This window comes from Echinops telfairi, unplaced genomic scaffold (genome assembly GCF_000313985.2).
Source record: "Echinops telfairi isolate 266 unplaced genomic scaffold, ASM31398v2 ScPeMD7_5;HRSCAF=22, whole genome shotgun sequence".
Classification (NCBI taxonomy): domain Eukaryota; kingdom Metazoa; phylum Chordata; class Mammalia; order Afrosoricida; family Tenrecidae; genus Echinops; species Echinops telfairi.
Genome location: NW_022103901.1, coordinates 12921915 through 12938761, shown reverse-complemented (window position 1 = coordinate 12938761; position 16847 = coordinate 12921915). Strand labels below are relative to the sequence as shown.

Sequence of the window (16847 nt, the reverse complement as noted above, 5' to 3'; positions counted from 1 at the left end):
TCCGGCCGCGCGCAGAACGTGAGGCAGCTGTACGCGTTGGTGTGCGAGACGCAGCGCTACTCGGCCGTGCTGGACGCCGTCATCGCCAGCGCGGGACTCCTCCGCGCCGAGAAGAAGCTGCGGCCGCACGTGGCCAAGGTGAGGGGCGGGGGCGGGGCGAGTGAGGCCCCGCCCACCGCGCTGCTTAGCCTCCAGGTGGGCGGGTGGAACCCTCCAGCGGCTCCAGGAGGCTGTGCTCCCGCAAAGCGTTCCAACCCCCGGGATTCCCAGGGCACAATTCCCCCTGCCCCAAAGCGTTACTGCGAGTCGCAAGTGACGGGATCCCAGACCGCATCCTGGCACTAGTACCATGAGTGTTTAGGAGCCAGCCCATACTTGGTGACATACTGAGACTGGAGGGCCCTGCTGCATTGACTTCCAGCCGTGTGTGTGTGTGTGTGTGTGTGTGTACCAAGTATGGAAGACACTGACAAACAGAAAGGTGCTGTCCAAGAGGAGGAGGGATGGGGTGCCAGTTCAATCCCGGATCTGCCCCCAGATGCATGTGTGATCCTTGATAAGGTAATTCGCTCACCTTAGTTCTAAAAAACACAAAACTACCCCCAAACAATCCTGGCTCGTAGCGACCGTGTAGGATTGAGTCAACTGCCCCTGTGGGTTTTGAAAAGAAACTCTTGCCATTCTTCCCCAGAGCTGGCTAGTGGTTTCAAACTGCTGACCTTGCAGTTAGCGGCCTAACACGGAACCACTGTGCCACCAAGGTTCCTACTTTGGCTCTGAGGCTTTGTTCTTCATCCCTCCCACTTTTTCGTCCCCAGGTACTTGTGTACGAGCTGCTGCTGGGACAGGGCTTTCAAAGGGGTGGGGGCCGCTGGAAGCCACTGCTGGCCAGGCACCAGGCAAGGCTCAAGGCTGAGTTGGCCCGGCTGAAGGTTCAGCGAGGGGTGAGCCGGAATGAGGACCTGTTGGAACTGGGATCCAATCCTGGTTCAGGTGAGCTGGGAAGCCTCCTGGGGTGGGGGCTAGCCATGGGGGTCCTCAGAGAGGAGGACCTTGCTGCTCACTCCTTGCTCACAGCCCTCCAGATGCCTCGGTTTGTGCGGGTGAACACCCTCAAGACCTGCATTGATGATGCCATTGATTACCTCAAGAGACAGGGCTTCTCGTACCAGGGACGGGCTTCCAGGTGAGTGTGACACCTGCCTGCGCGGCCCTCATCCAGGGGCACCGTGTGTTGGGGAGAGGTGGCACCCTATGGGCTTACTTCCTGTTTCCCAGCATGGCCTCCGTCTCCTAAGGCTGCTCTCCTCTCTGAAGTCCCATCCAAGCTCATTCTCTCTAGTTTCTACCTCTAACCTGATGCATCCTGAGCTCCAGGCTGGAGTCCTCTGGCTCCTCCTCCCTCAGGTTCCCACAGCGTCTCACGGAAATCATCACGGCAGATGTCAAACTGCCGTAAGCATCTTCCTTCTTAGACTCTTCACCATCTGTGTAACCTCTGGCTACCACTCTTATCCTTCTGTGTGCCCAGAGCTGGGACCTGAGTCAGCTGGAGGTTACCCCTTGTCCTCCTGTCCTCTCTCTCAGAGCCATTCCTCCGTCCTCCTCTTGGCAGTACCTAGCTTGGGGCCCTCGTTCTTTCCTGCCGGGTTGGAAAAAGAATCCTGTCCGCTGGTCTCCCTACTTGGCAGACGCCATGGCTTCATCCGTCCCGGTGGTTGGCTGCAGAAAGCTTGAGAACCAGCTCTGATGCTGTCACTGCCCCATGGCTGCCCTCCCTGGGTTCCCCTGGTGTTGCTCCGCCCACTCCCACGCCAGGCCCATCATCTGGCACCATCCCCAGCTGCTCTCCGCTCAGAATGCTCCTCCACCCTCCCTGGGACTGACACCCACCCACCTGCTGCTTTGTCCTTCCATGACCCTGAGAAGTCCCCTCTGGCTGCTCCCTCCCAACTGAAACCCCCGGGTTCGTGGTGTCAAAGCTGACTTACAGCACCCGCTCAGACAGAGCAGAGGCACTCCTCGGGGTTTCCAGGGCGGAAGCAGCTGCCGCATTTCTTCCATGGAGCAGCCAGTAGTTTAAACCACCAAGCTCTTGGTTGGCAGTCAGACACTTAACTATACACCCCAGGAGCACACAACTCCCCGAGACCACACACAGAACACACACACACACACACACACACACTTTTCTTTCCTTCTTAGTTCCTTGGGACTCCAGGGCAGTGCTGTGAAGAGTGGCTTTGTTTGGACCACAATCCCAGCTCGGGCGCCTGGTACACTCTAAGGCCTGTTGTCTGGGGAGTCTGACCCTCAGCCCCACACGTAGCTCCTTCTCCTTCAGGAGTCAGCTCCGATCTTGCCTTCCCAGATCCCCCTCCTCCCTGGGTTCATCCGCTGCCCGTGGCTGTGCTGTGATCGCTATGGCTGCTGGTACGGGCCATGCTGTCTTCTAAGTGTTTGTCCTGAGGTAACCCATTTCGTCCTCACAGCAGCCATTGTAGAGACATGCGTGCACAGAGGGCCGGTCCCTTCTCCGGCCCAGCCTCCACCCACTAGGAAATGGCCAAGGTGGGATGCTGACCCAGCCCATCAGGCTGGAGAAGCCGTTTTCCTCACAGCTGACTGCTGCCGCTGTCCTACCACCCTGCTTCGTTTCTTCCAAACCACGGGCCATCGAGTCGGTGCGGACTCACAGCAACCCTCTGGGGCAGGAACTCACTAGGGGAGTGGAGAGCCCCGTCTTTCTCCTTTGGGACGGCCGGTGGTTACCACCCCTCACCTTGCTGTTCGCAGCCCCGCTCATAGCCATTAAGCCACCGGGGATTCTAAAAGCAGCTTTGAATAGGTGTTGCCACGAATCCACCGTGAAAGCGGCATGTGTCCGGTCCCATCTGGCCTGGAGGAATTGGGGAACCGACTTCTGAGTTCTCGGTTCCTAGACCTTGCTCCTGCCCTCTCTCCTGGTAGCCTGGAGGACTTGAGGGCCCTCAAGGGGAAACACTTCCTGCTGGACCCCTTACTGCCAGAGCTGCTGGTATTCCCCTCACACACGGACCTGCACGAGCACCCGCTATACCAGGCCGGCCACCTCATCCTGCAAGACAAGGTAGGGAAGGCAGGCCGGTAGAAGATGGCAGGCAGGGGCATGGCAAGCCCGGGCTTGGGCTTAGGTCCACCCAACTTCTGTGCTCTGCTCTGCCAGGCCAGCTGCCTCCCAGCCATGCTGCTGGCCCCGCCGCCGGGCGCCCATGTCATCGATGCATGTGCTGCCCCGGGCAACAAGACTAGCCACTTGGCTGCACTTCTTAAGAATCAAGGGTGAGTGCGGCCACCGTACAGGGTGGGAGGGGACCCTGGATAGTCGTGAAGGCCAAAAGAAGCCACCTTCCTCAACGCCTCCTCCTCGGCCTCGGAAGTTCTTGGGGATGACCCCACACACGGGGGAGAGTCCCCAAGCCAGGCAACTGACCGTGGACCTTGGGAACCATTTTAATGATCTTCCTGTGCCCTGGCTTCACGTTGCCTTACTGTGTAGGTCTGAGGGCCGGACAATTTAGGCACATGTGCTGCTGAAAGGAGCCCAGGTGGCTCTGCAGGTTAAGCGTTGGGCTGCTGACTGCAAGGCCAGCAGTTCAAGCCCACCAGCAGCTCCGAGGGAAAAAGATGAGGCTGTCTGCTCCTGGCGAAATTAACAGCCTGAGAAATCCACAAACTAAAGCCAAACCCACGGGCATCAAGTGGACTTCGACTCCTAGCGCCCCTGTAGGATGGAGTAGAACTGCTTCTTGAGTTTCTAACCCTTTACAGGAGTAGAAAGCCTCCCGGGGAGCGCTGGGGGTTTCAGACTCCTGACCTTTCTGATTGCAGCGCCAACTGAGCTGACCACTATGGCACCAGGGCTCCTTCAGAAACCCTACACAGGGAAAACTCCAAAGTTCACTGCCATCAGTGGAATCTGACTCCCGGTGACCCTGCAGGAGAGGATAGAGCTACTCCAAGTGTCCTCCTCCGGAGTAGGAAGCCTCGCTTTTGCAGCCACGGGGTGGGGGTGGGGGTGAATTCTAGCAGTTGGTTAGCAGCCCAGGAGCCTGCCAGGGTGCCTTAGGAAGGGCAGGACTTGTGAGTGTGGGTTCTCTCCAGGCACCGGGCGGGCGACCCCTCTCCCCACTGTGGCTCACCTCGCCCTTCCCCACCCCTAGGAAGATCTTTGCCTTTGACTTGGATGCCAAGCGGCTGGCCTCAATGGCTACTCTGCTGGCCCGGGCGGGCGTCTCCTGCTGTGAGTTAGCCGAGAGAGACTTCCTGGCCGTCTCCCCGTCCGACCAGCGGTACCGCCAGGTCCAGTACATTCTGCTGGACCCCTCCTGCAGTGGCTCCGGTGAGGGGGAGGAGCTGGGCCGAGGGCCTCAATCCCAGGGGCTTAGCCTGGCCTAACCAGTCTTGGGTTGAGTTGGCCTTTCTAACGGTGACCCCCGAACAACACTGGCTCCTGGTGTGTTCTGTCTGGAAGATGGCATGGAGTTCAACGTGGAGCCAGGCAGGCTATGCAGCTGGGACAGCACCTCTCTGCTCCGCAGGTATGGTGGCCCGACAGCTGGAGGAGCCCGGGGCTGGCCTGCCCAGCAAGGAGCGCTTGCAGGCCCTGGCAGGGTTCCAGCAGCGAGCCCTGTGCCACGCCCTCACCTTCCCTGCCCTGCAGCGCCTCGTCTACTCCACGTGCTCCCTGTGCCAGGAAGAGAACGAGGACGTGGTGCAAGAGGCTTTGCAGAAGAGCCCCGGGGCCTTCAGGTAGGCAGGTAGGGCCTGGCCTGTGCTCCAGCACTGGGGCCTTCAAGTAGGGCCTGGGCGGGCGGAGCCACTCTTACCCAGAAGTCCATGCCGTCTCCTCTCCAGGCTGGTGCCTGTCCTGCCCTCCTGGCCACACCGAGGCCTGGGCACCTTTCCAGGTGCCGAACACTGCCTCCGGGCCTCCCCTGAGACCACGCTCACCGGAGGCTTCTTCATAGCAGTCCTGGAACGGGTGGAGGTGTTGAGGTGAGGAAGGTGGGGTCCTGCTCAGCTGATGCCTAAGGTTCTGGGCGCATCTAACCGTGCCCTCCCCCTACCCCCACCAGCTCTACCTCTCCCACCAAGACACCAGAGCAGCCACGCACAGCAGCTTCAGCCCTCAAGAGGAAGAGAAAGCGGCGGCAGAAGCCAGCAGCCTGTGCCAGTGTGCGGCCTGGCATGTAACTCGGCCCGAGCGGCCAGCGGAGACTGTTCCTGCCGCAGGAGGCCGCGCCTGCCCCATCCTTGCGGCCTCTCCCCATCCAGATGATGACGCCCACAGAAATACAGCAGCACAGCATGGTCCATGGTGGGTCACAGCTTTTATTCATAATGACATAAGCAAGGGGAAACTGTGGTCACTAAAAATTTCAACTACATTCAACATGACCCACGTCTTTTGTCATGGGGAACCCCAGCCTCCCGCCCACTGCGCGTATACACACACACACACAGCACCACACGCTCGGCCATACTAGGGTAAGCCTTTCCAGGGCCAACTGTCCCCTCTGTGGAAGGCTAACTCCACCTCCCACTGGATACAGGTAGAAATGGAATTTCTAGAACATTCCCCTCCTTGCTTAACAGACATCAGGGACTTGCGATTCACGCAGGCCCCTCTCCTCGGTCCTACACGTGCACATACTGGGCTTGAGGCGTCCTTAGTTGCCAAGGAGGGAAAAACTATGGACACCAGTCACACTGTATAAAATAAGCACGAAGTTGATCCCGGGGCCCAGGAAGCGCTCCCCAGGCCCGTGTTTCTCCCACTGGACAACCCAATACACTGCAGCTGCTCCTAGTCAGGCCTGCACACGGCCACCTCAGGGAACCATGCTTGAAGGAATTTAAAAGGCCATTTAGCTTACATACAAAAATAAATTTTTATTCAGTTAAAAAATGTTTAAATAGTTTTTCTTTTAATTTAGACACACATCCACACTTCTCCCAAGGGCACGGCAGCGAGCCTCGTGGGCCTAGGGGGTGGCTTCTGGAGTGAAGGAGGAAGAATCGTGGGGCGAGAACTGGGAGTAACCAAGGATGCTTCCTTCACTCAGGTTTCCTGACACCGGGGCTGACCTGGCCTTCAGTGAGGCCAGGGAATAGGGAGCCAGTGGGAGGAGGTCTCCCTGGCCCATTTGTACTACCGGCCCCTAGGAGAAGTTGGGGTCAGCACTTGGAGCCAGGCATGTCTTGCCCCACAATCCACTTCATCAGACAACCTCCAACACCAGGCCTGGCGTGCCCACCACACCATCACACGCAGAACCCACTCCTTCCTCCAAAGAACAGCCACAGGATAGGTGTACACACAGCCCCAGGCCAAAGGAGACAGGGGGGCGGGGGGGGAGCAGCCCTACTGGCTCCACAGCTGGAGGACAATGGGGCCAGCGTCGTCCTCTCAGAGGAGGGCTCTCCCAGCCAGGCCACCGGGCTAACAGTCTTGAGCCACTAAGCGCTTGGGCCCTGCTGGCAGACACACGGGGCTCAGGCTCAGCAGAAAGTCGGGGGGGTGGGGTGGGGGGTGTGCAGTGCTGGAGCACCACCCAGAGACCTCGAGGGCAGCTAGGCTCCAGCTCCTGAGAGGACACAGGAGGGAGGGCACAGCAAGATGGGCAGGGAGGGGGGGCGTGCCATAGACAGCCCAGCCCGGCCAGCTTGGGCTTCGGGGGCTACCCTGCCCCAGCAGGTGGCTCCCGAGGTGGGCGGGGCTGCTCAGACACCAAGGAGTCAAGAACGCAACAGCAGCATGTACAGACATCTCTTTAGTTCTCCAGCCTCCCAGCTGTGCCCATCGTCCTGGTCCCTCCTCCCTTGACACTAGAGGAGACAGAGCCCAGGGGGGGCCACGGCCTTGGTGGCTAAGGTCAGTGGGCTGAGGCAGCTTCATGCTGCAGTAAGGGGACAGGCTTGGCCAGCAGGTGCTAGGTCCAGTTCAGGCAGGGATGGGGGAGTAGGGACGAGGGACAAAGGTTACTATTTCTTGCGGGTGTGCTGCCTTCGGGCCTGCAGTCGCTGTCGCGCCCCTGGGGTCTTGGGTCCCGCACCAATGGAAAAGGAAGGGGCCGCCGATCCTGGAAAGATGCAACAAGACTCATCAGGGCACAGCCAACCTCGACAGTGAGCAAGCGGAACTGGAGTGTGCCAGGGTAGGCTGCCCTGCTGCAGCCGGGGCTCCCTCTTCTGGAGCTGGGAGGAGCTGCTACAAATGGGAACTTGAAGCCCCCACAAAGCAGGCCAGTGGGGACTCAGAGAGGAGCCCTCCCTGACATCAGCTGCAGGGTTCCTGTCCCCTGCTCAGCAGCCTGGCCTCCACAGGTAAGGCCGGTGGGAAGTGGGTCCCCCAGCCCTCCACAGTGGACAATCAGGCCCCACTGGTAGCAGAGACTTGCTGCTTACCAAAAGGTCCGATGGCAGCAAAGCCCTGGGCGGCTGTGGGGGCGGCCCCAAAGGAGAGGCCGCTGCCAGATGGGCCCACTCCTTGCGCAGGCGTGCTCTGCCCGAAGGTGGGCGTGGAAGAGCCTAGGAGGAGAGCACAGGGCAGAGGAGTTGAGGCCAGTGGGCAGAGGCAGCAGAGCGCACAGCAGGGAACCCGGGGTGGGAGGGGTGCTCTGCAGAGAAAGCACTTCCCATCAAAAGGACAGGGTCATGGCGGCCTAGGTTGGTTGCTGGAGGGGGAAGCCTTGCAAGTCCCCTCTCCTGGGTCTCTTCTCCACTCACTGCGCCCCTCATCCCCAACTTTCCCCATGGCAACCCAGAGAACTAGTGACTGTCAAGTTTCCTCCAGCCCACCTGGACGCTAATGCAGGGGGCTTTGCCTTCTCATGGGCTGCAGAAAATCCTGCTCCCTGTGGCTGCTTCCCAACCACCACCTTCCCAGGCCAGGCCGGCTGCCCTTGCTACGGGCCCCTTCTGATCAGTGCCAGGACCAAGGGTTGGAGCCCACTGGTGGCTCCATAGTAGGGTGAAGCTCTGCTTTGATACAGGGGCCAGTGCTGCCTGCCCTCTGGGGTCACCGACTCGATGGTAGGGAGTGTAGGACCTGCTTGTCACGCCTTTATTCACTGAGGACACCGGTCTCTGCCCCCACCCCCTATACAGTCCAGTTCAAACAGCCCAGTGGGGTTTTCTAGCTGCCCGCTTCCATTGGTCTACACCCCGACGCAACCTGGCTGGAGACCCGGTGCAGGGTCCAGCCTGCCAGTCCTTCCGCACGTTGTCAACAGGTGCCTTTCCCTGCCCTGACCCATCTCCCCCGAACTCCATTGCCCCACCCCCCCAATTTTCCCAAACACTAAGAGAAGCCCTGAAAGCCACCAGGGGCTCAACTCCTGACAGCCAGCTGCTACTTGAAGTGGCAAGATCGCCTCACTCCACCCCCTTGACATGCTTTCTTTCCTAAAGAGGACGTGCTTTCCCGAAGCTGATGAATCAGAAATGGGATGGAGATCTTCCCGTTTTGGCACCGCAACATCTCAGCCTGCCCAAGCACTCCCTCTCACTTCGTGCCTGCCCGTTCTTGTGCCCCATCCATTCTATCTAGCACCATGCTCACTCGTGTCCGCAACCCCATGCCCACACCCTTGTCAGGGTCCCACTGAAACAGGCTCCCCCCCCAAAAAAAGCCCCTTTGCCCACCTCAACCCCTCAAGGCTCTCCAGTCTACGATGCCCTGGCTTCCCCGACGGCCTTGGCTCACCTCCGAAAACGGGCTTGCTGTCCGGCGTATTGGGCACACTGAAGGCAAAGGGGGTGCTCTGGCTGGAGGTGCCCAGTGTGTTCTGACTCAAGGTGCCCCCAAAAGGGGCAGCAGTACTGGTGGTCCCGCTCTGTCCCACTCCAAAGTTGAATGCCCCAGGGGTGGTGCTGGTGCTTGAGGGGGCCACATTGATGCCAAAGCCCCCACTGCCAGCTGGTGCCACCGAGCCCCCAAATGCAAAGGGCGATGGAGCTGGGCTGCCGAACAGGGAGCTGCCGGCCCCACTGCTGGTGGTCTGGGTGGTGGCGCCAAAGCTCGCGGCCGTGGTGGTGGTGGTGGTAGCCGCCGGGGCAGCTGCGGTGGCACCGAAGAAGACGGCTGTGGTGCTGCCAAAGGCGGGCTGGGTGTTGGCAGGGGTGCCAAAGGTGGAGGCTGGGGGCTTCAGACCACCAAAGGCTACTGGTGTGTTACTGCCAAAGGCGGGCTGGCTGGTGCTGGGGGCTGCACCTGTGGCCGTGGCCACTGAGTTCCCAAAACTGAATGAGCTGCCGCCAAAGCTGGGGGCCAGGGTTGGCTTGGTGACCCCCGGCTGCTGTCCATCTGTGGCCCCAAATGGGGCTTGGGAGGTAGCTCCTGGATAGGAGGGGGGAGGGGGCTTGGTGCTGGCCCCAAAAGGAATGCTGAAGGCCGGGGTGGTGGTGACTGTCAGGGGGGGCTGGCTGGTGGTCGTGGGGGCTGGCGTAGTGAGGCTGCTTCCAAGACCACTGAAGCCGGCAGTGGTGCTGCTGGGGGCTGGCTGCCCGGCACTGGGGAGAGCCGGCCCGAAGCCGGTGGCTGTGGTTGAGGCGGGCACGGCAGGGGGCTTGCCAAATTGGAACATGGGGCTCATGGCCGGGGCGAAGCTGGCCCCAGGGGCAGGGGATGCCCCAAAGAGGAAAGGTTGGGAAGCGGTGGCGCTCGTCACAACTGTCCCACCCTGGGGGCCCACGCCGCCGCCGAAGCTAAAGGTGGGCTTGGGGGCCTCGGCTGTGGTGGCAGGGGCTGCTGTGGAGGTGGAACTAGGCAAACTGGTTAAGAGAGGAGCTGCTGTTTGCTTGAAGGAAAAAGGCGGCGCCAGGGAGCCCGAGGTTGGTGGCCCTGTGCTGCTGAAGATGTGCTTGAACGAGGTGGTCGAGGAGCTGGACGTGGCGGGGGGTGCTGAGCTGGAAGGTGCAGCCGTTGTGACGGAGGGGCTGGTGGGCAGGGGGTTGTCCTCACTCTTAGGTGGGACCCCAAAAACGGGCTTGAACAAGGGAGATGCTGAAGAGGTCCCGGGGACTGCAGGGGGGTTGGAAGTTGGGGTATTCAGCATTCCAAAGAGGATACTTGGCTTGGGGGTGGGGGACGAGGTGGGTGGGACAGGGGGTGGTGGGGTGGATGTCTTAGCCTGGAGGCTCTGAGGCGACTTGATGGTGTTGGGGGCTGGAACCGTGGACTCAGGGTTCAGCCTGGGGAAAGCAGCCGGGGCTTTCAAGTCTGAAGAGGTTTCCGACTGTGAGGCCCTAGGAACGGCTGACAGGTTGGTTGTCGTCAGTGGTGACTGGGCCTCTGTGGTGGCCACTTCAGCAGATTCTGCAAGACAGAAGGCTTCACTGAGAAGAGGGCTTCTGAGCCCAGCAGGGCGATGCTGGTCGGTGGGAGGCCCCTCACCGTGCGGCCGGGACGACACCTACAGCACAGGCTGAATGCCGACCCCCACAAAACAAGCCCCCAGTGCCCCCAGGACAGGGCAGAATGGCCTCTGAGTTTCTGAGGCAAATGACAAGAACAGGGAACCCTGTCTTTCTCCCACAGAGCAGAGGGTGGTTTCGAACTGGTGACCTTGTGGTTAACAGCCCAACATGTAACAACTATGCCACCAAAGTTCCTTACCTCCCAAAGCCTCTAAGTGCACTCTTCACAGACTACACACTCAGTAACTGAGTGCCCACGAGTCAGCTGCAACTCCTAGTAGCCCTCTAAGAGAGGGGAGACTGCTCCCTAGGGAACGCTTTACAGTAGTAGACAGCCTCATCCTTCTCCGTCCGGTTCAGCGGCTGGTGAATTTGAACTGCTGACCATGCAGGGAACAGCCCAACACGTAACCATTACCCCACCAGAGCTCCTTCCGCAGATCACGCTGGCCAGAGCGCAGGGGCTGCACACAGGGACGCAGGAAGATGGCGTCCACCTGAACTTCAATACACAGACTGTCGAGGGTGCCCACATTAGCACTTGGCCCCAGGAGAGGCAGGCACAGCCAACAGACCCCTGGAAGCTCGTGGGAGGGCGGCATGGTCTCCTAGGGATGTAAAAACCGGCCTCCCCTCACGAGCATGTCCATATTTCTGAGGGAGCGCCTGGAAGGCAGACAGCCAGTGCTGCTGGTGAGAACAGCAGGGGTCGAGTTGAGAGAGTAAGCACCCAACAGGCACCCAGACAAAGCTCCCCCTGCCGTGTTCACCTGCCTTACACCAACACGACTGGGGGATTCCGCAGGTCTAGTGCTCCAGGTCAGCTTTGTTAAGCAAGCAGGGCTGGTTCTGCTTGAGCGACCCACAGGCTTCCTTCCCAACTCACCGGGCCGGGCCGGAGGGGCGCTCCCCAGGGGGCTCTGCATCTTCTTTAGGCTCTCCAGCAGCGGGTTCGAGCTTGTGGCCGGGTGCGTGGGCGGCGAGGAGGCTGGCCCAGCAGCAGGCGTGGGGAACGTCAGAGCTGGCTGAGTGTCAGGTGTGTTCTCAGCAACAGGGCAGGAGGCAGCATCTAGAGGAAGGACGGAAGGAAGGCTGAGAGGACAGGGCCGCTCAGAGGGGCGCTGTCACTCTGGTTTGACCTGCGTCCCCATGGTCTCAACAGGCCTGCTTCTCGGGCAGCAGCGTCAACATGCCACAAGAAAACCAACACCGCTCCCACCGGAAGCCTTCTGTTAAGCAGCCCCCAAGTAGAGGGTGGCCCTAAAATCAGCCTGTGGAGCACGCCTCACCTGTCTTCTCCTCAAAGACCCTGTTGAACCACTGCAGCGATGTCTTCTTTTCCAAGTCCAGGTCTTCAGCAGTGATGGCGTAGCCGAGCTGGGGTGGGGGGGGCTGGGGAAAAAACGGGCATGCTCGGTCAGCCACAGGCAACGGCAGCTCACCTTCCTAGGAACAACCCCTCCTCAGGTTGCTCCCAGCCCGGGAGTGAGGGCTCAGAGAGCTGTAAGCTGGGATGAGGGGAGGGGCAGGTAAACAATCCCTTACCAAGGTCAACTGGTCCCCTCGCCTGGAGGGCAGAAGCGGGGTCTTCCGTTTTCGCTGCCCCACGCTGCCTTGCATGGATGGGGAAGTCCTCATGGCCTGCTTCTTCCGGACAGCTGGATCTGCAACTGAGGAGAGCAGCGCCGGCTGGTTCCCACTGGCCCTAGGTCCACAGGGAGGCTTTGCCTACCCACCCTCCATCTTCCAAGGTCTGGGCTCCTGGGGCTGAGGAGAGCTCTGGCCATGACTTCTAACCCTCCCAAAGACACAGTGAGAGAGAACCCACTGCTTCCTGGACGCCCTGCCCTGGGCCGCTTGGGGAGCACTCAAGCCGAGCTTCTCCCGGCACCCCCGGCCCACTGTCCTCTCCCTCCCATCAGAAACTCCCTGCTCCCCGTGGAGCTCCAGGAAAGCTGTGCCCCATCTCGCTCGCTCGCTCGCTGTCCAGCTCACCGCTCTCACCCTGGGCCTCCCTGTCCGTGAGGGGTGGAGGTGCATCGCTGGGCTGTTGACTCGTCTCCTCATCTCTGCAGGGTGGGGGGAAAAGAAAGGGCAGAACTGAGCTCACTGGGGCGTCTTGGATAATTTTGTGGCCTCTCCCCAATGACCAAATGCCGCAAGTCAGGATCTCAGAGCTCAGCCTGTCTGGACACAACAAACACAAGTCTGGAGAAGAACTCCTGCATGGACGTAAAAGCAGGCGGCTCATCAGAGCCATAGCAAGACGCTTACAGACTCAAACGGTGGTTTTTAAGCTGGAGTTAGTGCCTGCCACATTCCTGGGAGTCTTAGATACGGCTCTAACCCCCAAGGACTCAAATCCTTAGAGCAGTGGCGCACCACCTTCCTCATGCTGCAACCCTTCAGTACAGTTCCTCGTGTGGTGGTGACCCCCACCCTAACATTATTTTTGCTGCCACTTCATAACTGTAATTTTGTTTCTGTTATGAACTGCCATGTAAAGTATCTGCTATGCAGGATGTATTTTCATTGTTACAAATTAAACAATTAAAGCATACTGATGAATCACAAAACATGCAATTATATGTTGTAAAATATTTACGGTATGTCTTTTCCTGGTGGTCTTAGGCGACCCCTGGGAAAGGGTCGTTCAACCCTCAAAGGGATCTCGACCCACAGGTTGAGAACCACTGCCCTAGAGGCTTAAGCAGGAGCGAACAGGAGCCAAGCCTGGGGAGGTGACGGCCTGCTGACGAAGCCTATTCCACACGGCCCTACTCTCACAGCCAAGCACCAGGCCGAGGCCCGAGGTCAGCGCACCGGCCGTGCAGGTCTGCGCTGCCTGGGACAAGAACCACCGGGGAGGGAGGTGCTTCACGAGCTTTCTCCCAGGTGCAGATTCCTTTGACTCTCCAGCTGAGAGCTGCAGAACGCCCCGAGCCCACCCAGCCAACTCCTCTCCTTGGCCAGTGCCCCGCCAGCCCCCGTCCAGCCCACCGCAGCTGGGTAAGAATGCAAGTCACCTGCTCTTCTTGGCTGGCCGCTCCGGAGTCTGTGAGCGGGAGGAGGCTGGGCTCGAGAGGGGCGACGAGCTAGGACCCCTTCTCTTCCATGGCTGAAAGGCAAACAGAGTCCCAGCACGCAGTTGAGACACAGCCACCGACCTCTCACCCAATGCTGAGGTTCTCTCGTCGTCACCGCCATAAACGTAAACCCCAAACCCACCAACATCTGGTCAATTCTGACCCACAGTAACCCCAGATGACAGGCTAGAACTGCCCCTGTGGGTTTCTGAGACTGTAAACTGCCCCCCCCCCATTTTTTTTAGAGCTCTTACAGATATTATAGCAATCCACAGATCAAGTATGATTGTGCCATTTTCAAAACATTTTTTCTTTTTGCACTTTGGTATTAGCTCCCCTTTATTCCGCCCACCCCTGGAACCCTTGTTTTAACAATATAATATTCCCACCCCCACCACAGTATCTCACACCATCCAATGTATCCATTCACCTGTCCTTCTGTTATCTGTTCCTCTAGAGTGGGGTTATACAGTCATCCCCCGCCCCTCCACCTCTTCCTATCATTACTCCCATTACAGTTCCTGAATGGCTTATCTATCTTGGATTTCATGCATCGAATGATCTTAATTATACACATGAACATATGCAGGTCTAACAGGATTCATGAGATAAAACTAAAACCAAAACAATAGGAGAGGAAATATTAAAGAGCTAGAGGATAGTTTTGTATTTCATCAGTGCTATATTGCACCCTGGATAGATCATCCCTTCCAGGAGGGCCTGCTGAGACTGTAACTCTTGATGGGAGCAGAGAGCCTCCTCTTTCTCCTGCTGGTAGTCTCAAACTGCTGACTTTTCCGTTAGCAGCCCCATGTTTAACCTGCTATGCCCCAGGGCTCATCACTGCATAGTTTCCTTTAAAGTGGTTAAAAGGCATTGTTTGTAAAAAAGATCCATGAGGAGAAAGTCAATTAATTGCTGGTATTGGGATGTGGTGTTGTGGTGGGGGTGCGGTACGTGTGTAGAACGCTAGCCAATAAGCAGAGAAGGAACAAAGTTCTTTGGGCAGAAGCCCATGCTGGAGAAACGACAAATGAAATGAAGGATTTGTTCCAGGGAAGGGAAGCCAGTCAGAGTTCTGTCTCAGGTTCACTGAGCTTTCCGACTAGTGGGGTGACGCTGTGAACTCGGGCTAAGCCTGAAAGAAGGCAGGAAGGAGACAAAGAGACCGAGCTGAGCCCCACCTCGGCCCCCTCTTCTCCTCAAGGAGACCGGCCAGTCCTGAGGTCAACCCTGGACAAAAACTGACCAGGCAAAGCTTTCAGCAGTCTTGACCACCAAGCCCACCACCCACACGGATTCTGTCGGATTCACGGAGACACTATAGGGAGTGTCCAAGACTATAAATCCGGCGGGAAGCAGATGGCCTCATCTCCCTCCCCAGGAGCGCCTAGCTTTGAACTTCCAACTTGGTTACTAAGGAGTCCAATACTTACCCGACAGCACCACCAGGCTCCACCAGAGCTGGCTGCCCAATGTCCATCCTCACTGTTGCCGACACACACAGAGACGTGGGCAGAGCAGGGCTGTTCTGGCAGCTAAGCCTAAGCCTCTAGGGAGCAGGTCTTTCAGCTGGGGGACTCAAACCAGAGACCTCCCCAGGCAACAGCCTCAGAGTGATCATCTGGGGCTCAGGGCCTCCCAGTGCATGGGGCCCAACAAGCACCTCAGGCTTTTGATCAAGATCCCACAAGGCTCCCTGCCAGGGTAAGAGGGCAAATCTGCAGGGCTCCCAAGACCGGAAACATTTCATTGGGACTGGCAGAGGGCACCGGCCCCCTTGACTGCTCGAAACAGAAACAAAGTCTCTCTGAACAGGTACTGCCACTCAGAAACAACGCAGTGTGATACTTGTTCTGTGACCTCCCTCCCCTCCCGTAAGCCTTAAGCTAAACCAGCTCCGAAGGTTTGAGATTTTTGCCAGGGCTTTTGGGTAGGCAAAGCTTCCCAAGTGCATAGTATCGGAAACACCACAGGAAAGCTTTTTAAGAGAGGTAAACTGACAAGCCACAGACAACAGCACTCGAGCATGTGGACAAAAGGGCTTGTATCTAGAAAGTGGCAACAAACTTACAGATTAGAAAAGAAGAGTCTGCCAGAAGGAAGCCGACTCAGCAGTGAGTGAGTGGAGAGGGCTGAAAACCAGTGAATGCCACCGTGAGCAAGCCAGGACGGTGCAACCCAGGGGGGCACTGCCCGACAGCAGTCGTGAAAAAAGAGCAGAAACCGTGTAGACGGAACCATTCACTTCCAGCACGTGGAACACAGGCCACTTCACACACGTGGACGTGCGGGAGAGGCACTCCCGCAGAAACGCCCACCACGTCCAGGGGTGATGGAGCGGTACCCTGCGCAGGGTCGACAACCAGGGGCCCACTCAGCTACATTCACTGCGAGGCAACATCTCACAGCCAAAGTGCTCTGGAGGAGCAGCCAAACCGAACCCCCACACTGTGGCTTCCTTTCTGTCAAGTGGAGCACTAGTGTCCAGTGACAGGGAGGGGGTCTGGCTTTGGGAAGTGGATTGACCTCACCCAGGTAGTGGCTGCCTGGAGTTGCTGATCACCTTGAATCTGTGTTTTTCTGGGCAGTATCCTCTCCTTTAAAAAACGCTTTTAAAAGGTAGACCTCATAGACATGTAGCGCAGAGGATACAGCAGCAAGGTAGAGATGGCAGGATCCCATCGTGTAAAACAGACCACCCAAACTTCTGTGCCTCTGTACTGGTGCACACAATAAAAATGGCCAATAAGGGCCTTATGGGATATACGCAGAGCCCTGGTGGCCTAGTGGTTACTTGTACTGAACGGCAATGTTAGCAGCTCGAAACCAACGGCCTCCCCTGGAGAACGATGAGGCTCTTTACAGTCTCAGAAACCTACAGGGGCAGTTCAACCTTGTCCTATAGGGTTACTATGCGTCAGAATGGGAAAGACAAACAACGTAGATAGAAGAGTCCAGGTGGCTCAATGGTTACGGCGGCTGGCCTCCTTCTTTCTCCCTGGAGACGGGCCACACTCTCTCTCTGCTTCACCTTCCTGCTGACAAACCACTGAGCCGCGCTGATGGCATCCAGAGCTCTGGAGATGCACCCACTGCCATTGGAACTACAGGACTTTGCACCCGCCGGCCTGCCACCTTCCTTCATGCTGCCTCACTGCATGTAGCTGCAAGTCTGAAGAGGGGTTTACGGACCAGTATCAGACTTATGGACTTCATCTGGACTGGGCTGGGATCCTTTCTTGATGTACAATTACTCTTTAATATATAAAGGCTTTCCTTATACATATATGGGTGTTC

At 58.2% G+C, this 16847-nt stretch overlaps 2 protein-coding genes across 2 annotated transcripts in view; one reads left to right on the top strand and one right to left on the bottom strand.

Moving 5' to 3' along the window:
- NSUN5 (NOP2/Sun RNA methyltransferase 5) overlaps window positions 1-5429 on the top strand; it is a 6527-nt gene extending 1098 nt beyond the window's left edge. The window contains exons 2-10 of the mRNA XM_030888845.2: window positions 16-138; window positions 819-993; window positions 1078-1186; window positions 2971-3109; window positions 3206-3321; window positions 4203-4381; window positions 4581-4791; window positions 4897-5037; window positions 5118-5429. Coding sequence (XP_030744705.2) covers window positions 16-138; window positions 819-993; window positions 1078-1186; window positions 2971-3109; window positions 3206-3321; window positions 4203-4381; window positions 4581-4791; window positions 4897-5037; window positions 5118-5235 — 1311 coding nt within the window. The 3' untranslated portion in view covers window positions 5236-5429. The remainder of the gene's footprint in view (window positions 1-15; window positions 139-818; window positions 994-1077; window positions 1187-2970; window positions 3110-3205; window positions 3322-4202; window positions 4382-4580; window positions 4792-4896; window positions 5038-5117) is intronic.
- A 1369-nt stretch (window positions 5430-6798) lies between these two features.
- Window positions 6799-16847, bottom strand: part of POM121C (POM121 transmembrane nucleoporin C) — a 17334-nt gene continuing 7285 nt past the window's right edge. The window contains exons 6-13 of the mRNA XM_013005543.2: window positions 13488-13579; window positions 12457-12530; window positions 12007-12131; window positions 11751-11853; window positions 11348-11530; window positions 8750-10360; window positions 7450-7572; window positions 6799-7124 (exon numbers count right to left, since the gene is read on the bottom strand). Of these exons, the coding sequence (XP_012860997.2) occupies window positions 7027-7124; window positions 7450-7572; window positions 8750-10360; window positions 11348-11530; window positions 11751-11853; window positions 12007-12131; window positions 12457-12530; window positions 13488-13579 (2409 nt within the window). The 3' untranslated portion in view covers window positions 6799-7026. The remainder of the gene's footprint in view (window positions 7125-7449; window positions 7573-8749; window positions 10361-11347; window positions 11531-11750; window positions 11854-12006; window positions 12132-12456; window positions 12531-13487; window positions 13580-16847) is intronic.